We start from the raw sequence: 19,321 nt of genomic DNA, 5'->3' as shown, positions 1-19,321 counted from the left end.
CGTGAGCTGCATCTCAACATCTCTCTGGTCTGATATGTTCATTCTTAACCCATTATTTTATACAGTGTGTTCAAAACGGTTCCGTCAGGTTGGCACGCTCTCTGACCTCACTCGGGGGCGTGACTTGTCACTTGTACAAAGTTTAGTAAAACAATTATCCCTTATGGCTCCTAAAATCATGTCCCTCTCATAACAAAAACACTCACGCATTTTTCATATTTCATGCACAACAGATTTGATGGACACCTCACACATATTGTGGGTATACTTTTCAAGGTACAGTATTTCCTTAGTGACATTTTTAATGACCTATGACATTAGTGTTCTTTTCGGGTCATGTCACGGATGACTAGGGGTGGAAGGTAAGAATCAGGCGCATAGAGCAAAATGGTCATGCCCAAAACACAGGCCAAAACACTGACCAGCCCAAAACACAGGGCGAAAACACTGACCAACCCAAACCACAGGGCGAAAACACTGACCAACCCAAAACACAGGGCGAAAACACTGACCAACCCAAAACACAGGGCGAAAACACTGACCAACCCAAACCCAAACGGTCCGGAGCACAACAACACCTCCGATACAAGACGTGAACAAAATATTATCCCGCACAAACAAGGGCGGGCTTCACAAGCTTAAATAGGTAAGCAAATCAAGAAAACACAAAGCCCATTCCCCACTTTCTATGTTAGAAATATTGTTCCAATATTTGCTTTTGAACGTGTTAGTTTTGGTGGAAAAAAAAATTCTTAAGACAAAGGCACATTCCTTGGGTGAATTTAGAGAGAGATGCTGAGTGTTCTGTCCTTGATTTACAACGGGGTGTGAGCTGTCAAACCCCACCAGTTCCCTTCTCCCCCCCCCCTCTGCTGGTGAGAGGTGGTCTGGTTGAAGTTATTTATTGCAAAGCTGGGCTGACCTATTTGGATCCTCACAGGACAGTTGGGACACCATCCACCTATCAGTGCTCAAGTTCTTATAGACAGTTACACACTCCACAAACACTCCTCACCAACCTCATTCTGTATCAATCTCAAGGTGTGCATTCTTAACACATTTGATCTCTCATATACATTGTTAAACAGTATTGTCTCCTTCCACTCAAGATTACCTTTTTACACCTAGATCCAGATGAGGTGATTCTGAGAGGTACTATGATTCTGAGTATGGGGCCATTAGACTCTCGGTGAGAAAGCTCAGCTCTCGCCCCCTTCTCACGAAATATTTCACCCCTTTCCCCTTTCTCCTCAGCCTAGGAGATGTGACTGAAGATTGTTCGAGCAGCTTCTCAGAAGAAATTCCCACTCCCTGTCCTATTATAACACCAGTACTGTTCCTAAGGGATGGGAGAAGGAGCTGGAGGCCCTGTACAGATGTTGAGAGGGGATCGGGGGAAAGGCGTCAGAGGCACTGAGGACACCTCTCCTCCCTCATCTCAGGATCATGGGGTCAACGTCTCCCCCCGACAGCACTGAAGAGAGTTGAGATGGACAGACAGCGAGAGGGAAAGAGAGAGAGACGGGGAACAGAAGAGAAGGGGAGAGAGAAAGAATGATAGAAGAAACTGGAGACAGATTGGGAAAATTCAAGTGAGATATTTGAACAAATAATAGAGCTGTTATGCTGTAATAAGGAACATCTATAGTCATAATGTGTAAAGAACCATGTCCATGTCTATCACATATCAGACGAGTCATTTTGACCAACACCAGTAAATGGGGTCAGTCCAGCCAATGAGGACCATCCCCCTACCACCACCATCAACATGCTCCTCTCCCTGACCTGGGTCTCTTAGCTCTGGAATTGGCAGCAGCTCAGCTCTCTGCCCCACGGTCGCTGCATGCAAACAAACCCAGCAGGCCTCACACACTCCACTGACCCAGTGCTCTCACAGGCTTCTCACACACGCAACTCTCACAGGTTACACACACACGCTGCTCACACACACACACACACACACACACACACACAAACACTGCACACACACACTGCAAGCAAATCCAGCTCTTCACAGCTGTTTAAATGCCACACAGACAGACTAATCAAATGTTCCAACAATGAAGCGTGTCAAACAGGATGTGAGTGTGTTTGTGTGCATGTGTTTGATCACTGAGGGTCAAACACATATGAGTTGTGAGTTGTTACTGATCGTTAGCTTTCTCGTTACATGCGTGACCTCTGGCAGCAATTTCTGGTCCAGTTTAAACATTTTAAAGAGTGTGACTGACCGTGGATGTTTTTGATTTTATGTCCCATTTGCTCTTGTTTTGGTCCCCTCTTTGACCTCCCTAACAGGTCTCAACTCAAGGTTTTCCTTCCAAACCCTCTCTCCCTCTCATTCTTTCTCGCCCTCACGGTCTCTCTCTCCATCTCTCGTCTCTCATCCTTTCAATCTTTTTCTTTTGCTGTAAAATCAAATGTCCATCTCTTACTTCCTGCTCTTCATTTCCTCATTGTGTGTTTCATTCTTTCTTTTCTTATTTTGGAAATGTCGACTCAAATTCATCAGAAATGTGGCAGGAGGACACAGTGTTTACCTATGGAGGCCAAATATGTAGAGCCCCACGGTGAGTGACGTGGGTCACCATGTGTGAGAGGCTCTCTCTCTACCTTTAAAGCTCCGCCTTATCTCAGTTCACTGGTCAAGATGGCAACACCCACCCGTAGCACGTGCTCCAGCAGGTGTATCTCACTGATCATCCCTAAAGCCAACACTTCATTTGGCCGCCTTTCCTTCCAGTTCTCTGCTGCCTGTGACTGGAACGAATTGCCAAAATCGCTGAAGTTGGAGACTTATCTCCCTCACCAACTTTAAACATCTGCTATCTGACACAGCTAACTGATCGCTGCAGCTGTACATAGTCCATCGGTAAATAGCCCACCCAATTTACCTACCTCATCCCCATATTGTTTATATTTATTTACTTTTCTGCTCTTTTGCACACCAGTATCTCTACCTGCACATGACCATCTGATCATTTATCACCCAGTGTTAATCTGCAAAATTGTAATTATTTGCCTACCTCCTCATGCCTTTTGCACACAATGTGTATAGACTCTTTTTTTCCCCTTTTTTTCTACTGTGTTATTGACTTGTTAATTGTTTACTCTATGTGTAACTCTGTTGTTGTCTTTTCACACTGCTATGCTTTATCTTGGCCAGGTCGCAGTTGTAAATGAGAACTTGTTCTCAACTAGCCTACCTGGTTAAATAAAGGTGAAATAAAAAATAGAAATCTAGTGGGCCTTCATACAAGGCTTGTGTCATGAGGTTTTATCAGGTTTCGGGTATGACCCAGCTGCAGACAGTGTCAAAGAAACAAACATGTATTTCTAGTACAGGGGCAGGCAAACAACAGGTCAAAGGCAGGCAGAGTAATCCAGAGGATGTAAAAGGTCCAGAACGGTAGGCAGTCTCAGGGTCAGGGCAGGCAGGGGTCAATAATCCAGAGAGGGTGCAAAGGGTCCAGAACGGTAGGCAGTCTCAGGGTCAGGGCAGGCAGGGGTCAATAATCCAGAGAGGGTGCAAAGGGTCCAGAACGGTAGGCAGTCTCAGGGTCAGGGCAGGCAGGGGTCAATAATCCAGAGAGGGTGCAAAGGGTCCAGAACGGCAGGCAGTCTCAGGGTCAGGGCAGGCAGGGGTCAATAATCCAGAGAGGGTGCAAAGGGTCCAGAACGGCAGGCAGTCTCAGGGTCAGGGCAGGCAGGGGTCAATAATCCAGATAGGGTGCAAAGGGTCCAGAACGGTAGGCAGTCTCAGGGTCAGGGCAGGCAGGGGTCAATAATCCAGTGAGGGTGCAAAGGGTCCAGAACGGCAGGCAGTCTCAGGGTCAGGGCAGGCAGGGGTCAATAATCCAGAGAGGGTGCAAAGGGTCCATAACGGTAGGCAGTTTCAGGGTCAGGGCAGGCAGGGGTCAATAATCCAGAGAGGGTGCAAAGGGTCCAGAACGGCAGGCAGTCTCAGGGTCAGGGCAGGCAGGGGTCAATAATCCAGTGAGGGTGCAAAGGGTCCAGAACGGTAGGCAGTCTCAGGGCAGGCAGGGGTCAATAATCCAGAGAGGGTGCAAAGGGTCCAGAACGGTAGGCAGTCTCAGGGCAGGCAGGGGTCAATAATCCAGAGAGGGTGCAAAGGGTCCAGAACGGTAGGCAGTCTCAGGGCAGGCAGGGGTCAATAATCCAGTGAGGGTGCAAAGGGTCCAGAACGGTAGGCAGTCTCAGGGCAGGCAGGGGTCAATAATCCAGAGAGGGTGCAAAGGGTCCAGAACGGTAGGCAGTCTCAGGGCAGGCAGGGGTCAATAATCCAGAGAGGGTGCAAAGGGTCCAGAACGGCAGGCAGTCTCAGGGTCAGGTCAGGCAGGGGCCAATAATCCAGTGAGGGTGCAAAGGGTCCATAACGGTAGGCAGTCTCAGGGTCAGGGCAGGCAGGGGTCAATAATCCAGAGAGGGTGCAAAGGGTCCAGAACGGCAGGCAGTCTCAGGGCAGGCAGGGGTCAATAATCCAGTGAGGGTGCAAAGGGTCCAGAACGGCAGGCAGTCTCAGGGCAGGCAGGGGTCAATAATCCAGTGAGGGTGCAAAGGGTCCAGAACGGTAGGCAGTCTCAGGGCAGGAAGGGGTCAATAATCCAGAGAGGGTGCAAAGGATCCAGACCGGTAGGCAGTCTCAGGGTCAGGGCAGGCAGGGGTCAATAATCCAGAGAGGGTGCAAAGGGTCCAGAACGGTAGGCAGTCTCAGGGCAGGCAGGGGTCAATAATCCAGTGAGGGTGCAAAGGGTCCAGAACGGTAGGCAGTCTCAGGGCAGGCAGGGGTCAATAATCCAGTGAGGGTGCAAAGGGTCCAGAACGGCAGGCAGTCTCAGGGTCAGGGCAGGCAGGGGTCAATAATCCAGAGAGGGTGCAAAGGGTCCAGAACGGTAGGCAGTCTCAGGGCAGGCAGGGGTCAATAATCCAGAGAGGGTGCAAAGGGTCCAGAACGGTAGGCAGTCTCAGGTCAGGCAGGGGTCAATAATCCAGAGAGGGTGCAAAGGGTCCAGAACGGTAGGCAGTCTCAGGGTCAGGGCAGGCAGGGGTCAATAATCCAGAGAGGGTGCAAAGGGTCCAGAACGGCAGGCAGTCTCAGGGTCAGGGCAGGCAGGGGTCAATAATCCAGTGAGGGTGCAAAGGGTCCAGAACGGTAGGCAGTCTCAGGGCAGGCAGGGGTCAATAATCCAGAGAGGGTGCAAAGGGTCCAGAACGGTAGGCAGTCTCAGGGCAGGCAGGGGTCAATAATCCAGAGAGGGTGCAAAGGGTCCAGAACGGTAGGCAGTCTCAGGGTCAGGGCAGGCAGGGGCCAATAATCCAGTGAGGGTGCAAAGGGTCCAGAACGGCAGGCAGTCTCAGGGTCAGGGCAGGCAGGGGTCAATAATCCAGAGAGGGTGCAAAGGGTCCAGAACGGCAGGCAGTCTCAGGGCAGGCAGGGGTCAATAATCCAGTGAGGGTGCAAAGGGTCCAGAACGGCAGGCAGTCTCAGGGCAGGCAGGGGTCAATAATCCAGTGAGGGTGCAAAGGGTCCAGAACGGTAGGCAGTCTCAGGGCAGGAAGGGGTCAATAATCCAGAGAGGGTGCAAAGGATCCAGAACGGTAGGCAGTCTCAGGGTCAGGGCAGGCAGGGGTCGATAATCCAGAGAGGGTGCAAAGGGTCCAGAACGGTAGGCAGTCTCAGGGCAGGCAGGGGTCAATAATCCAGAGAGGGTGCAAAGGGTCCAGAACGGTAGGCAGTCTCAGGGTCAGGGCAGGCAGGGGTCAATAATCCAGAGAGGGTGCAAAGGGTCCAGAACGGTAGGCAGTCTCAGGGCAGGCAGGGGTCAATAATCCAGAGAGGGTGCAAAGGGTCCAGAACGGCAGGCAGTCTCAGGGTCAGGGCAGGCAGGGGTCAATAATCCAGTGAGGGTGCAAAGGGTCCAGAACGGTAGGCAGTCTCAGGATCAGGGCAGGCAGGGGTCAATAATCCAGAGAGGGTGCAAAGGGTCCAGAACGGTAGGCAGTCTCCGGGTCAGGGCAGGCAGGGGTCAATAATCCAGTGAGGGTGCAAAGGGTCCAGAACGGCAGGCAGTCTCAGGGTCAGGGCAGGCAGGGGTCAATAATCCAGTGAGGGTGCAAAGGGTCCAGAAAAAGGCAGTCTCAGGGCAGGCAGGGGTCAATAATCCAGAGAGGGTGCAAAGGGTCCAGAACGGTAGGCAGTCTCCATTCAGGGCAGGCAGGGGTCAATAATCCAGTGAGGGTGCAAAGGGTCCAGAACGGCAGGCAGTCTCAGGGTCAGGGCAGGCAGGGGTCAATAATCCAGTGAGGGTGCAAAGGGTCCAGAACGGTAGGCAGTCTCAGGGCAGGCAGGGGTCAATAATCCAGAGAGGGTGCAAAGGGTCCAGAACGGTATCCAGTCTCAGGGTCAGGGCAGGCAGGGGTCAATAATCCAGTGAGGGTGCAAAGGGTCCAGAACGGTAGGCAGTCTCAGGGTCAGGGCAGGCAGGGGTCAATAATCCAGTGAGGGTGCAAAGGGTCCAGAACGGCAGGCAGTCTCAGGGTCAGGGCAGGCAGGGATCAATAATCCAGAGAGGGTGCAAAGGGTCCAGAACGGTAGGCAGTCTCAGGTCAGGCAGGGGTCAATAATCCAGTGAGGGTGCAAAGGGTCCAGAACGGTAGGCAGTCTCAGGGTCAGGGCAGGCAGGGGTCAATAATCCAGAGAGGGTGCAAAGGGTCCAGAACGGTAGGCAGTCTCAGGGTCAGGGCAGGCAGGGGTCAATAATCCAGAGAGGGTGCAAAGGGTCCAGAACGGTAGGCAGTCTCAGGGTCAGGGCAGGCAGGGGTCAATAATCCAGTGAGGGTGCAAAGGGTCCAGAACGGTAGGCAGTCTCAGGGTCAGGGCAGGCAGGGGTCAATAATCCAGTGAGGGTGCAAAGGGTCCAGAACGGTAGGCAGTCTCAGGGTCAGGGCAGGCAGGGGTCAATAATCCAGTGAGGGTGCAAAGGGTCCAGAACGGCAGGCAGTCTCAGGGTCAGGGCAGGCAGGGGTCAATAATCCAGTGAGGTGGGGCAAGGTATAGAACGGCAGGCAGGCTCAGGGTCAGGGCAGGCAGAACGGTCAAAACCGGGAAGGACTAGAAAACAGGAGCAAGAAGAGACAGGAGCAGGGGAACAAACACTGGTAGGTAATCACGAAACCAAACGGACAAACAGAGAACACAGGTGTAAATACACGGGGTATAATGGGGAAGATGGGCGACACCTGGAGGGGGTTGGAGACGAGCACAAAGACAGGTGAAACATTACCGGGTGTGATAGGTTTGTCATTAATAGACTTGTTGTACTGTCCTTGTACTGTTGTTGCCGAAGTCTGGCAGGAAAGTTAATACCCAGCCATGACATTGGGGTCAACCTCAGCTGAAACTTTAAAGTTATCAGGGTATTTTTTTATGTGACACGTTTATGTCTCTTCTTCTTTCCAACCCTTTTTGTGTTCTGGTTATTTTTTAACAGGCTTTGGGCTTGATTGCTGCTTCACATTTTCCTTCTCGCTTTCCAGCTTCGACCTGTGTTTTTAGTTTATGAGCAGATTTTACTATATAGATATTTTTTGTTGTTGCTGGCACATATGGAGAGGATAGTGCCTCCACATCATGGGCAGATGGCTTTGTTGGGCCGAGCTGAAACCCTTCTGGGCTGGACCTCCCACCCTGTGGGCGTACACACACGCACACAGACTAAGCGTATCTATCTAGCGTTTCCTGGAACAGAGGAGCACTAGAGGGGTCCCTGGCCCAGCTATCCATTTTCCAGGTGGCATCTGCTCTGGGATATTACAACATAAGTAGGGGGGAAAAGGGCAGAAAAATTGGATTGAAACTTCAAAAAGCTACTCAAATGGTGCTTAAAGTTAATTTCAAGCTTCCATTCAGGTATCAAAGAACCATTTGAAACTGAATGCAAAGACAATAATGTTTTTTTCTCCGTACTGAGCAAAGTTACAGTATTTCCTTATGCTGGTAATCGATATGCAATGTGAAAGGCACTGTAAACAGTTAATCTAGTCTCACTCATTATAACTCATCTGATCTGTTCCAGGGGGCTTTTTATCACCATCCATGACCTCACTCACATCTCCACCGTGCTCCAGAGCTGGCCAGAGAAGGACATACGCGTAAGTCTATGGTCAAACCTGAAATGGCCTTTCACTATATAATACGGAAATAGGTTGTATCTAAAATGGCACCATATCGCTCTACTAGGGGTGCTATGCCCTTTACACTGTTAGGCCTAGTTCTTCAGTCTGATGGAATAAGGCAGGTATTGCTACTGGGTATGCAGGGTTTTGCTCCAGGCCTGTTGTAAATTACACGCCTGATCCAACCAAGCAAGGTCCTGGTGAACTGCTAATTAGTAGAATCAGGTGTGTTAGATCAGGGTTGGTGTGGAATTCTGCTCTGCAAGCTCTTCAGGAGGATGTTGGGCAGCCCTGGCTTAGAAGTCATGGGTTAGCATTCCTGGAACTAAGGGGCCTCTGTATGGACAGTGGGATAACTGGAGATAGGCACCAGTGGAGGCTGGTGGGAGGAGCTATAGGAGGACATATGGTTTCCATATGTTTGATGCCATTCCAATAGCCCATCCTCCTATAGGTTCTCCCACCAGCCGCCACTGAATAGCACACGTACACTACATGACCAAAAGTATGTGAACACCGGCTCATCGAACATCTCATTCCAAAAATCATGGCCATTAATGTGGAGTTGTTCCCCCTTTTGCAGCTATAACAACCTCCACTCTTCTGGGAAGGCTTTCCACTACATGTTGGAACATTGCTGTGGGGACTTGCTTCCATTCAGCCACAAGAGCATTAGTGAGGTCGGGAACTGATGTTGGGCGATCAGGCCTGGCTTGCAGTCGGATTTCCAATTCATCACAAATGTGTTCGATGGGGTTGAGGTCAGGGCTGTGTGCAGGCCAGTCAAGTTATTCCACACTAATCCTGACAAACCATTTCTGTATGGACCTCGCTTTGTGCATGGCGTAGTGTCATGCTGAAACAGGAAAGGGCCTTCCCCCAAACTGTTTCCACAAAGCTGGAAGCACAGAATCGTCTAGAATGTCATTATATGCTGTAACGTTAAGATTTCCCTTCACTGGAATTAAGGGGCCTAGCCCGAACCATGGAAAAACATCCCCAAGACCATTATTCTTCTTCCACCAAACTTTACAGTTGCCACTATGCATTGAGGCAGGTAGTGCTCTCCTGACATCCGCCAAACGCAGATTCATCTGTCAGACTGCCAGATGGTGAAGCCTGATTCATCACTCCAGAGAACTCGTTTCCACTGCTCCAGAGTGCAATGGCATCGAGCTTTACACCACTCCAGCCAACGCTTGGCATTACACATGGTGATTTAGGCTTGTGTGCGGCTGATTGGCCATGAAAACCCATTTTGTGAATCTCCCGATGAACAGTTATTGTGCTGACGTTGCTTCCAGAGGCAGTTTGGAACTCGATAGTGAGTGGTGCAACCAAGGACAGACGATTTGTACGTTCTACGCGCTTCAGCACTCAGTGGTCCCATTCTGTGAGCTTATGTGGCCTACCACTTCTTGGCTGAGCCGTTGTTGCCCCTAGATATTTCCACTTCACAATAACAGCACTTAATTTGACCGGGGTAGCTCTAGGAGGGCATGTATTTGACGAACTGACTTGTTGGAAAGATGGCATCATATGACGGTGCCACGTTGAAAGTCGTAGCTCTTCAGTAAGCCCATTCTACTGCCAGTGTTTTGTCTATCAAGATTGCATGGCTGTGTGATTGATTTTACACACCTGTCAGCAACGGGTGTGGCTGAAATAGCTGACTCCACACATTTTAAGGGGTGTATACTGTGCCTTCGGAAAGTATTCAGCCCTCTTGACTTTTTTCATTTTTTTTTTTACCAAATACATGTAAACTCAGAATTTTCACAATTCCTGACATTTAATCCAAGTAAATATTCCCTGTCTTAGGTCAGTTAGGATCATCACTTTATTTGAAAAATCTGAAATGTCAGAATAATAGTATAGAGAATGTTTTACTTCAGCTTTCATTTCTTTCATCACATTTCCAGTTGGTCAGAAGTTTACCTACACTCAATTAGTATTTGGTATCATTGCCTTTAAATTGTTTAACTTGGGTCAAACGTTTCGGGTAGCCTTCCACAAGCTTCCCACAATAAGTTGGGTGAATTTTGGCCCATTCCTCCTGACAAAGCTGGTGTAACTGAGTCAGGTTTGTAGGCCTTGCTCGCACATGCTTTTTCAGTTCTGCACACACATTTTCTATAGGATTGAGGTCAGGGCTTTGTGATGGCCACTCCAATACCTTGACTTTGTTGTCCTTAAGCCATTTTGCCACAACTTTGGAAGTATGCTTGTGGTTATTGTCCATTTGGAAGACTAATTTGTGACCAAGTTTTAACTTCCTGACTGATGTCTTGAGATGTTGCTTCAATATCTTCACATAATTTTCTGTCCTCATGATGCCGTCTATTTTGTGATGTGCACCAGGGTCTCCTGCAGCAAAGCACCCCCACGACATGATGCCGCCACCCCCGTACTTCACGGTTCGGATGGTGTTCCTCAGCTTGCAAGCGCCCCCCTTTTTCCTCCAAACATAACGATGGTCCGTTCTATTTTTGTTTCATCAGACCAGAGGACATTTCTCCAAAACGTACGTCTTGTCCCCATGTGCAGTTTCAAATCGTAGTCTGGCTTTTTTATTGCGGTTTTGGAGCAGTGGCTTCTTCCTTGCTGAGTGGCCTTTCAGGTTATGTCGATATAGGACTCGTTTCACTGTGGATATAGATACTTTTTTACCCGTTTCCTCCAGCATCTTCACAAGGTCCTCTGCTGTTGTTCTGGGATTGATTTACACTTTCTGCACCAAAGTACGTTCATCTCTAGGAGACAGAACGTGTATCCTTCCTGAGCGGTATGACGGCTACTTGGTCCCATGGTGTTTATGCTTGCATACTGTTGTTTGTACAGATGAATGTGGTACCTTCAAGCGTTTGGAAATTGCTCCCAAGGATGAACAAGACTTGTGGAGGTCTACCATTTTTTTCTGAGGTCTTTGCTTATTTCTTTTGATTTCCCCATGATGTCAAGCAAAGAGGCACTGAGTTACATCCACATGTACACCTCTAATTGACTCAAATGATGTCAATTAGCCTATCAGAAGCTTCTAAAGCCATGACATAATTTTCTGGAATTTTTCAATCTGTTTAAAGGCACAGTCAACTTAGTGCTTGTAAACCTTTGGCCCATTGGAATTGTGATACAGTGAATTATAAGTGAAATAATCTGTCTGTAAACAATTGTTGGAAAAATTACTTGTGTAATGCACAAAGTAGATGTTCTAACTGATTTAGAAATTTGTGGAGTGGTTGAAACACTTAGGTTGGAATCATTAAAACTAGTTTATGTAAACTTTTGACTTCAACTGTAGATTCAGTATGACAAGTCGTCCAGGTATTCCTGGCATGTAAAGATATGCCTGCTGCAGACTCTAGCCGCTCTACCACCTGTTCACAGCTGTCAACACAATGGCATTTCCCTCTGAATCCCTGAGCTCACAGGACCTCATATAAAACTGTTCATCACAATCCGATGCCCTACTTACATAGTTCCAATAATAAAAGCTACAAATCCAGAAATAAATCAGTAAGCCCCAAATGTATGGGACTATTAATGACGTTTATCCCAAAAAATAATAAGTGGTTTTGCTGTTAGAATGTCATAAACCCCTAATCATGTGTTCATTAGGTATTAAAAATGTGATTAGGTGGATGACATCATCCCCTGAGGTGGTGTCAGGGTGCTGTGGAACCAGTGTGGAACAAGGTTGTAAAAGTATAGTGCCAGATTGCCTGCGTCATAGACTAATCATGGAAATACACACATGCATGTTGGGTTTTGGGATCGAACATATTGTGAAGTTCATGATGATCATGATGATTTTTAAAATGTATTACATTTTTTTGCAAGATTACATTTTTTCAAACATAAACATATACAGGCAAAATACAACGGTGAGTTAACATCTGCTAATGTGATGAGCATGACGTTGTAAGTAACAAGAACATTTCTCAGAACATAGACATGTCTTATAAGGGCAGAAAGCTTAACTTCTTGTTAATCTATCTGCCCTGTCCAATTTACAGTAGCTGTTACATGCAAATTTCCACTATTGAAACCAATTGCTAAAAGAAATTGGAGATGATGTCTAGATGCTTTTTACAGTGGAGATCAAGTTTATAAATTGGCTTGCTGGGCTGATGAGACAGTGGATTGCGCAACGAGATGGGACAGAATAAATAGGCATTTCAAGGTCATAGCTTTAGCCAGTGGTAACTTGTGGAATAGACACAGGCTGGAATGTGGTTTTAACCAATCAGCATCCAGGATTAAACCCATCCGTTGTATAAAATAAGCAATAAGACACCTCTGGGGTTTGAGGTATATGGCCAATATACCGCAGCTAAGGGCTTGTGCAGGCACTCAGCATTGTGTCGTGCTTAAGAACAGCACTTGGCTGTGGTAGATTGGCCATATACCACACCTCCTCTGGCCTTATTGCTTAACGCTTTAATACCAATTACCCCAGCGAAGACATTCTTTAAAAAAGTATCCAGTCATACGACTTTATATGGGCAAATAAAGCTCATAGAATAAAAACAAAAGTTTTACATCTCCCTAAGTCTGAAGGTGGTTTAACCTTCAAGACCTGGAATTATATCATATATCAATGCTTTTACCTGCGACATACAGATCATTCAGAAAGTATTCAGACCCCTTGACTTTTTCCACATTTTGTTATGTTACAGCCTTATTCTAAAATGGATTAAATACAAACATTTTCCTCATCTACATGAAAGAAAATTAAATGGATTCTACAATAATTAAAATCCCTCCATTAAAAAACACACCCCTATGGAACACTCCTTGGATAGCTTTTCAGAATTCACCGATAAATTGTCCCACATGGAAAACTAAAGGCATAGAAATGGTAAATTACTTGGTAATAGGAAATACAATTATTTTCATGACAGAATTAAAAAGCCATTTTGGACTGACCAATGTACATTTCATAAGTGCCAAAGGCTTTTATTGACAATTACATGAAGTTGATGCAAAGAGTCAATATTTGCAGTGTTGACCCTTCTTTTTCAAGACCTCTGCAATCTGCCCTGGCCTGCTGTCAATTAACTTCTGGGCCACATCCTGACTGATGGCAGCCCATTCTTGCATAATCAATGCTTGGAGTTTGTCAGAATTTGTGGGTTCTTGTTTGTCCACCCGCCTCTTGAGGATTGACCACAAGTTCTCAATGGGATTAAGGTCTGGGGAGTTTCCTGGCCATGGACACAAAATATCTATTTTGTTCCCAGAGCCACTTTGTTATCACTTTTGCCTTATGGCAAGGTGCTCCATCATGCTGGAAAAGGCATTGTTCGTCACCAAACTGTTCCTGGATGGTTGGGAGTAGTTGCTCTCGGAGGATGTGTTGGTACCATTCTTTATTCATGGATGTGTTCTTAGGCAAAATTGTGAGTGAGCCACTCCCTTGGCTGAGAAGCAACCCCACACATAAATGGTCTCAGGATGCTTTACTGTTGGCATGACACAGGACTGATGGTAGCGCTCACCTTGTCTTCTCCGGACAAGCTTTTTTCCGGATGCCCCAAACAATCGGAAAGGGGATTCATCAGAGAAAATTACTTTACCCCAGTCCTCAGCAGTCCAATCCCTGTACCTTTTGAAGAATATCAGTCTGTCCCTGATGTTTTTCCTGGAGAGAAGTGGCTTCTTTGCTGCTCTTGACACCAGGCCATCCTCCAAAAGTCTTTGCTTCACTGTGCGTGCAGATGCACTCACACCTGCCTGCTGCCATTCCTGAGCAAGCTCTGTACTGGTGGTGCCCCGATCCCGCAGCTGAATCAACTTTAGGAGACGGTCCTGACTGGACTTTCTTGGGCGCCCTGAAGCCTTCTTCATAACAATTTAACCACTCTCCTTGAAGTTCTTGATGATCCTATAAATGGTTGATTTTAGGTGCAATCTTACTTTCAGCAATATCCTTGTCCGTGAAACCCTTTTTATGCAAAGCAATGATGACGACACGTTTCCTTGTAGGTAACCATGGTTGAGAGAGGAAAAACAATGATTCCAAGCACCACCCTCCTTTTGAGGCTTCCAGTCTGTTATTTGAACTCAATCAGCATGACAGTGATCTCCATCCCTGTCCACGTCAACACTCACACCTGTGTTAACGAGAGAATCACTGACATGATGTCAGCTGGTCCTTTTGTGGCAGGGCTGAAATGCAGTGGTAATGTTTTTGGGGGGATTCAGTTCATTTGCATGGCAAAGAGGGACTTTGCAATTAATTGTAATTCATCTGATCACTCTTCATAACATTCTGGAGTATATGCAAATTGCCATCATACAAACTGAGGCAGCACACTTTGTGAAAATTAATATTTGTGTCATTCTCAACTTTTGGCCACGACCGTAAACATGTTCAAAAACGATCTGAAATCTTTTAGGCATAAGAGTAATGTTGAGGGAATCTTACTTTAGTCAGAAAAGGAAAAACATATGATAGGTAAAATATACAAAACCTTGCACAGTCTATCCAACAAACAATCTCTTATAAATATAAACTATTGATACAAAGACATGAAAGTAACTGAAATTGGCACAAAATGGAGGGAGCGTTCAAACATAACTAACGAAATTACAGTTCATGAAAATGAATGCTTAATCCAGTATAAACTAATGTATATAGTTATTATACAATAGACAAAATTCACAAATTCGACAGCACAATGGCAGTCATGCCTTAAGTGTAAAATTAACAATGACTCAATAATTCATGCCTTCTGTGAGTGTTATAAAGTCCAAAGGTTATGAGCGGAGATAGAAAGTTGGCTGTTTTACAATGCAAATGTACTTTTAATCCGTATGTCTGCATATTTCAAGACATATGAGGGTGCGATGAGATACCCAATGGGTTGCACCATACTTTTCTCATCAATCATTTTGAAAAATGTTTTTCTTCAAATCTGGAAATCAAATGACATACCCAAATCTAACTGCCTGTAGCTCAGGACCTGAAGCAATAATATGCATATTATTGATACCATTTGAAAGGAAACACTTTGAAGTTTGTGGAAAATTAATGTAGGAGAATATAACACATATTTGGTAAAAGAAAATACAAAGAAAAAAACATGAGTTTTCTCCCCCCCATCTTTGAAATGCAAAAGAAAGGCCATTATATCACTCAGGGGGCATTTAGATTTTGGCCACTAGATGGTAGCAGTGTATATACAACATTTTAGACTGATTCAATGAACCATTGCATTACTGTTCAAAATGTTGTATCACGTCTGCCCCAATGTGCCGAATTGGTCAATTAATACATTGTCAAGTACATAACTATAGAGAACATACATTTTGTATTACCATATAATTTTTGTAAGTTTACACACTCACAGGAATGTCATAAATGATGGACAATTAGCTTCACTACAGAAAATACACTAATCTTCACACATCTAGATGTGGGGGGGGGGGGCGACAAATCAGAGCAAGATTACTGAATAAGTACATTATTAAGTAGATTATTTACCTTCAGAGGTGAATGTATCAAACCAGTTGCCGTGATAAGTGTTTTGTTGTGCACTCTCCTCCAACAATATCATGGTATTTGTCTCTCTGACATTTGCAACATTGTTTCAATATTTAAATTCGATCTCCAGCTATCCCATAATAATGAGTGCGTAGGGGTCAGGAGTTGGGATGAGAGAGACAGGCAGGCAGCTTTTCTCAGCCAGTCGAAATAATGAATCAGCATCATTTTTATGGGTAATATACACTCCCGTTCAAAAGTTTGGGGTCACTTAGAAATGTCCTTGTTTTTTTTGTCCATTCAAAATAACATCAAATTGATCAGAAATACAGTGTAGACATTGTTAATGTTGTAAATGACTATTGTAGCTGGAAACTGCTTTTTTTATTTTATGGAATATCTACATAGGTGAACAGAAGCCCATTATCAGCAACCATCACTCCTGTGTTCCAATGGCACGTTGTGTTAGCTAATCCAAGTTCATTTTAAAAGGCTAATTGAGCATTAGAAAACCATTTTGCAATTATGTTAGCACAGCTGAAAGCTGATGTCCTGATTTTAAAGAAGCAATAAAACTGGCCTTCTTTAGACTAGTTGAGTATCTGGAGCATCAGCAGTTGTGGCTTCAATTACAGGCTCAAAATGGCCAGAAACAAAGAACTTTCGTCTAAAACTTGTCAGTCTATTCTTGGTTCTGAGGACTGCAGGCTATTCCATGCGAGAAACTGAAGATCTCATACAACGCTGTGTACTACTCCCTTCACAGGACAGCGCAAACTGCCTCTAACCAGAATGCACAACTGAGCAAGAGGACAAGTACACTAGTGTCTAGTTTAAGAAACAGACACCTCACAAGTCCTCAACTGGCAGTTTCATTAAATAGTACCAACAAAACACCAGTCTAAGCATCAACAGTGAAGAGGCGACTCCAGGATACTGGCCTTCTAGGCAGAGTTGCAAAGAAAAAGCCATATCTCAGACTGGCCAATAAAAAGAAAAGATTAAGATGGGCAAAATAACACAGACACTGGACAGAGGAACTCTGCATAGAAGGTCAACATCCCGGAGTCGCCTCTTCACTGTTGACATTCAGACTGGTGTTTTGCGGATACTATTTAATGAAGCTGCCAGTTGAGGCCTGAACGAAACGAAATGCAGCTAATTTGCAGTCTTTCCAACTTCAGTTTGAAGTGATTGTATTACCTGTGTTGTTGCCTAGCTCCTCCGAACAACCGTTTCCTGACGAGAGAGAGCACATTTTCTATGCCAGGTGAAATTAGCTCATTGTTATGGATGTATCCAAATAAATGTCACTAGAAAACAACTTAAACGCATGCAAACGCAGCTGTTTTCTGTTATTCTGGCTGCACTGTTTGACGTGACTGTAAGTTAGCCGTAGTTGGCTAGCTATCAAGCAAGGGATACGAATGTTGCCATAGATATAAATCCATCAAAATAATGTTTTTAATGAAAATATGTCAATCATTATTTGAATATTTTGCTAACCCGTTGTATAAAAGTGATAATGCCCCCAAAGCAGGTGTTTGGAGGATATACCCGCATGGTTTGCCGCCACTCGTCTCAGTCTCCGGCCTAATAACAGCCATGCCATATCATCCAAACACCGGCTTCTCTGGCATTATCACTTAAATACCAATGTAATTGGAGCAGTAAAAAAAAAAGATAATGGACCCGTGGTATACGGTCTGATATAACACGTCTTTCGGACAATCAGCAGTCGGAGCTCGAACCACCCAGTTCATAATTGTCTTTATATATTTGTTGTTGGTCACTTATTAAGCATGATGATGTTTTTAATGTCAATCAAGTTATTGTGAAGCCAAAGACACATTTCCTGGACAATTTTTTATTTTTTTTCTCCAAAACACCCCTGGTTATCAGGTTGTGTTACACAATCGTTAGTTTGTAAATTCCACGTTGAGAACGTCAGGCTATTCGTTTGTTGTTTTCTGTTTTAATAAGAGTGCATGGTTAGGTTGTGTGAAGCAGGACCGGGTCAGACCTGCAGGGCAGATGGAGAGTAGAGAAGCAGGATTGGTGGGGGGTTTGCTTGGAAGGGTAGTTTGGGAATGGAGTGATGAAGCAATGCTGTTACAGTAGCTAGTTTGAATATATCCTGTTAAATCATGTCCATCATTTGTTACTGAACATTGATGTATTGGCAAGTTACTGTCTGTATTTTCACTAACTGCTTGGCGATAGTCTTTGAGGTTAGGGACTACCCTTGTCTAGAGTTACTAATATTCTGCTCTGACTGATAACGTGTTTGACTTGTGTATTTTACAGACACAGGATGTCCTTTCCTGTTTAGTCATGTACACTTACTGAAACTGACTAATGAATATGATTGCTTTATTTGCAGGTTAATGTATTTTCACTGCCTGATATTATGATAACATTTTTGGCTAATCTGAGATTTTATTTGGTTAATTTCAAACAGGAAGCCGAAAGAAAATGACTGTTATCTAGAGCCCATAGACAGTCTGCTCTGACTGATAATGTATTTGATTGACATAGACTCACAGGTATGATTGACAGGTGTGATGTGATGTGATTGACAGGCGGTGTGTGTGACAGACGGAGAGAGGATCCTGGGCCTGGGGGACCTGGGCTGCTACGGCATGGGCATCCCTGTGGGCAAGCTGGCACTCTACACGGCCTGTGGAGGCATGCCACCCCAGCAGTGTCTGCCAGTCATGCTGGATGTGGGCACAGACAATGAGGTAAGAAGAGACACACCTAACAACCAAGGGAATACATGCATAGCTACATGCAAACAAGATGATACACAAATAAAACGGTCAACTTCGTAACATATTATATGCTAGACGTAATATGCCAGCTAAGAAAATACCCCCCAGTCAATACGTTATATTCAGGTAAGCCCCTCAGTCTCCGAACTCCATTTTCCAAACAACTGAGGAAAGCCCCACTGTTCACCCATGCAAGACAGAAAAGCACCTATCCATCCTGCCAGCCCGCCAGCACTGCCAGTCAACAGTATTCAAAGAGGCCCTCTGGTTTGGTTTTTCCTGCTGGTCCCACTGGTCCTATGTATGGCCTGGCCCTCCTCTTTATAGCTGAAAGAGGAGCCCCACTCTGGGCCGGGCGGCACGTGTGCTGTGGCCACACTGTTAAACAGGAGCAAACTAAGAATAGTCTGTGTTGTGTACACGGCTATATTTAAACTCTGTGTATTTTCTCCATGTCATCCAGAGCTGGGCCACGGGTGTGCCACTGCCACCGTATGCCTGCTGCCTGGCTGAGCCAGGACCTGCTCTCCAAGCCTCTTAGTTTCAGCATAAGAGTTGGGGAGAGGATAAAGGGTGATTTGGGGTTAATTGGGTAGGTCTGGTCAAGGATAGACATGATGCTGAGAATGAGACATAAAAGAAGACATCCCTGTGAAAGAAGGATAGATAGATGGGTGGGAGGAAAGAAGAGGGAGATGGATTTGCGGTTGGCTGGGTATAGGACTGGTCAAAGATGTAAACGACTGACAATAATCACTGGAGATAGAGAGAAATAACGAGAGGCACTCCATGGGCATCAAAACGAGGACACCAGTATAAAAGAGGGATAAGTAAAGGAAGGGGTAGGGAAAGATAAGGAGGT

At 45.6% G+C, this 19,321-nt stretch overlaps 1 protein-coding gene across 1 annotated transcript in view; it reads left to right on the top strand.

Moving 5' to 3' along the window:
* The window catches only part of LOC118364198 (NADP-dependent malic enzyme-like), a 135,157-nt gene that overhangs the window by 80,970 nt on the left and 34,866 nt on the right, over positions 1 to 19,321 (top strand). The window contains exons 4-5 of the mRNA XM_035745517.2: positions 8,097 to 8,172; positions 18,268 to 18,429. Of these exons, the coding sequence (XP_035601410.2) occupies positions 8,097 to 8,172; positions 18,268 to 18,429 (238 nt within the window). The remainder of the gene's footprint in view (positions 1 to 8,096; positions 8,173 to 18,267; positions 18,430 to 19,321) is intronic.

This window comes from Oncorhynchus keta, chromosome 31 (genome assembly GCF_023373465.1).
Source record: "Oncorhynchus keta strain PuntledgeMale-10-30-2019 chromosome 31, Oket_V2, whole genome shotgun sequence".
Lineage (NCBI taxonomy): Eukaryota > Metazoa > Chordata > Actinopteri > Salmoniformes > Salmonidae > Oncorhynchus > Oncorhynchus keta.
Note: the sequence above shows the minus strand (reverse complement) of the source record. Positions and strands in the feature narration are given on the sequence as shown.